At 63.8% G+C, this 616-nt stretch overlaps 1 protein-coding gene across 7 annotated transcripts in view; it reads left to right on the top strand.

Moving 5' to 3' along the window:
- The window catches only part of RBMS3 (RNA binding motif single stranded interacting protein 3), a 698,683-nt gene that overhangs the window by 255,276 nt on the left and 442,791 nt on the right, over nucleotides 1-616 (top strand). For 3 of the 7 annotated variants that reach the window (XM_042888085.1, XM_042888084.1, XM_042888090.1), the window contains exon 1: nucleotides 81-465. The exons of 1 other annotated variant lie outside the window; for it this stretch is intronic. In XM_042888085.1, coding sequence (XP_042744019.1) covers nucleotides 391-465 — 75 coding nt within the window. In that variant the 5' untranslated portion in view covers nucleotides 81-390. Of the gene's footprint in view, nucleotides 1-80; nucleotides 466-616 lie in introns of those variants that run through there. 3 more of the 7 variants (XM_042888087.1, XM_042888088.1, XM_042888086.1) reach the window with 2 other exon arrangements.

The raw sequence follows: 616 nt of genomic DNA, 5'->3' as shown, positions 1-616 counted from the left end.
AAGGGGGGTGGGTGGGGAGCGAGAAGAGGGGAGGGCTCGAGAGCGGGGAGAGGACGAGGAAAGCGAACGAGCTGAGCGGGCGGCGGTGTGGAGTTGCACTGTCTCCGCTCGCAGGACGCTCCCGGCCGGGCACGGCAGCGTGGAGTCACGCAGCGGGCAGCGGACAGGGGCTGCCACCCCCACCCCCCACAGCCGCACGCACATCGATGTCCGCGCCTGTGCGATTTGGGCTGCGTTGGAAGTAGCGGGCGGCAGACGGCGAGGAAGTCTCGGCAGCCAGCTCCGCTTTAGTCCGCGCTGTCAGGAATAGCGGCGTGAGAGGAAGAAAGGCCCTGGGGCACTACACCCTGCCGCCGAGTTCCCTGCGCCAGCCAGAAGGACTCCAGCTACATGGGCAAACGCTTGGACCAGCAGCCAATGTACCCCCAGTACACCTACTACTACCCCCACTATCTCCAAACTAAGGTAGGGTTGTGGGTGCTGCGGAAAGCAGGGGCTGTGGACTCACCCCATTGCCTGCCCCTCGCTTCCCGGGCTGGGGGGCAGCAGGCTGAGGGCGGTAGGAAGGTCGCTGCCTGTGCCCGGCTTTATTGATTTTTTTTTTTTTTTTTTTTTT

This window comes from Lagopus leucura, unplaced genomic scaffold (assembly GCF_019238085.1).
Source record: "Lagopus leucura isolate 7727_CA_CO unplaced genomic scaffold, USGS_WTPT01 Super-Scaffold_100157, whole genome shotgun sequence".
In the NCBI taxonomy this organism is placed as follows: Eukaryota; Metazoa; Chordata; class Aves; order Galliformes; family Phasianidae; genus Lagopus; species Lagopus leucura.
The sequence above is the reverse complement of the archived record's forward strand: the minus strand, read 5'-3'. Positions and strand labels throughout refer to the sequence as shown.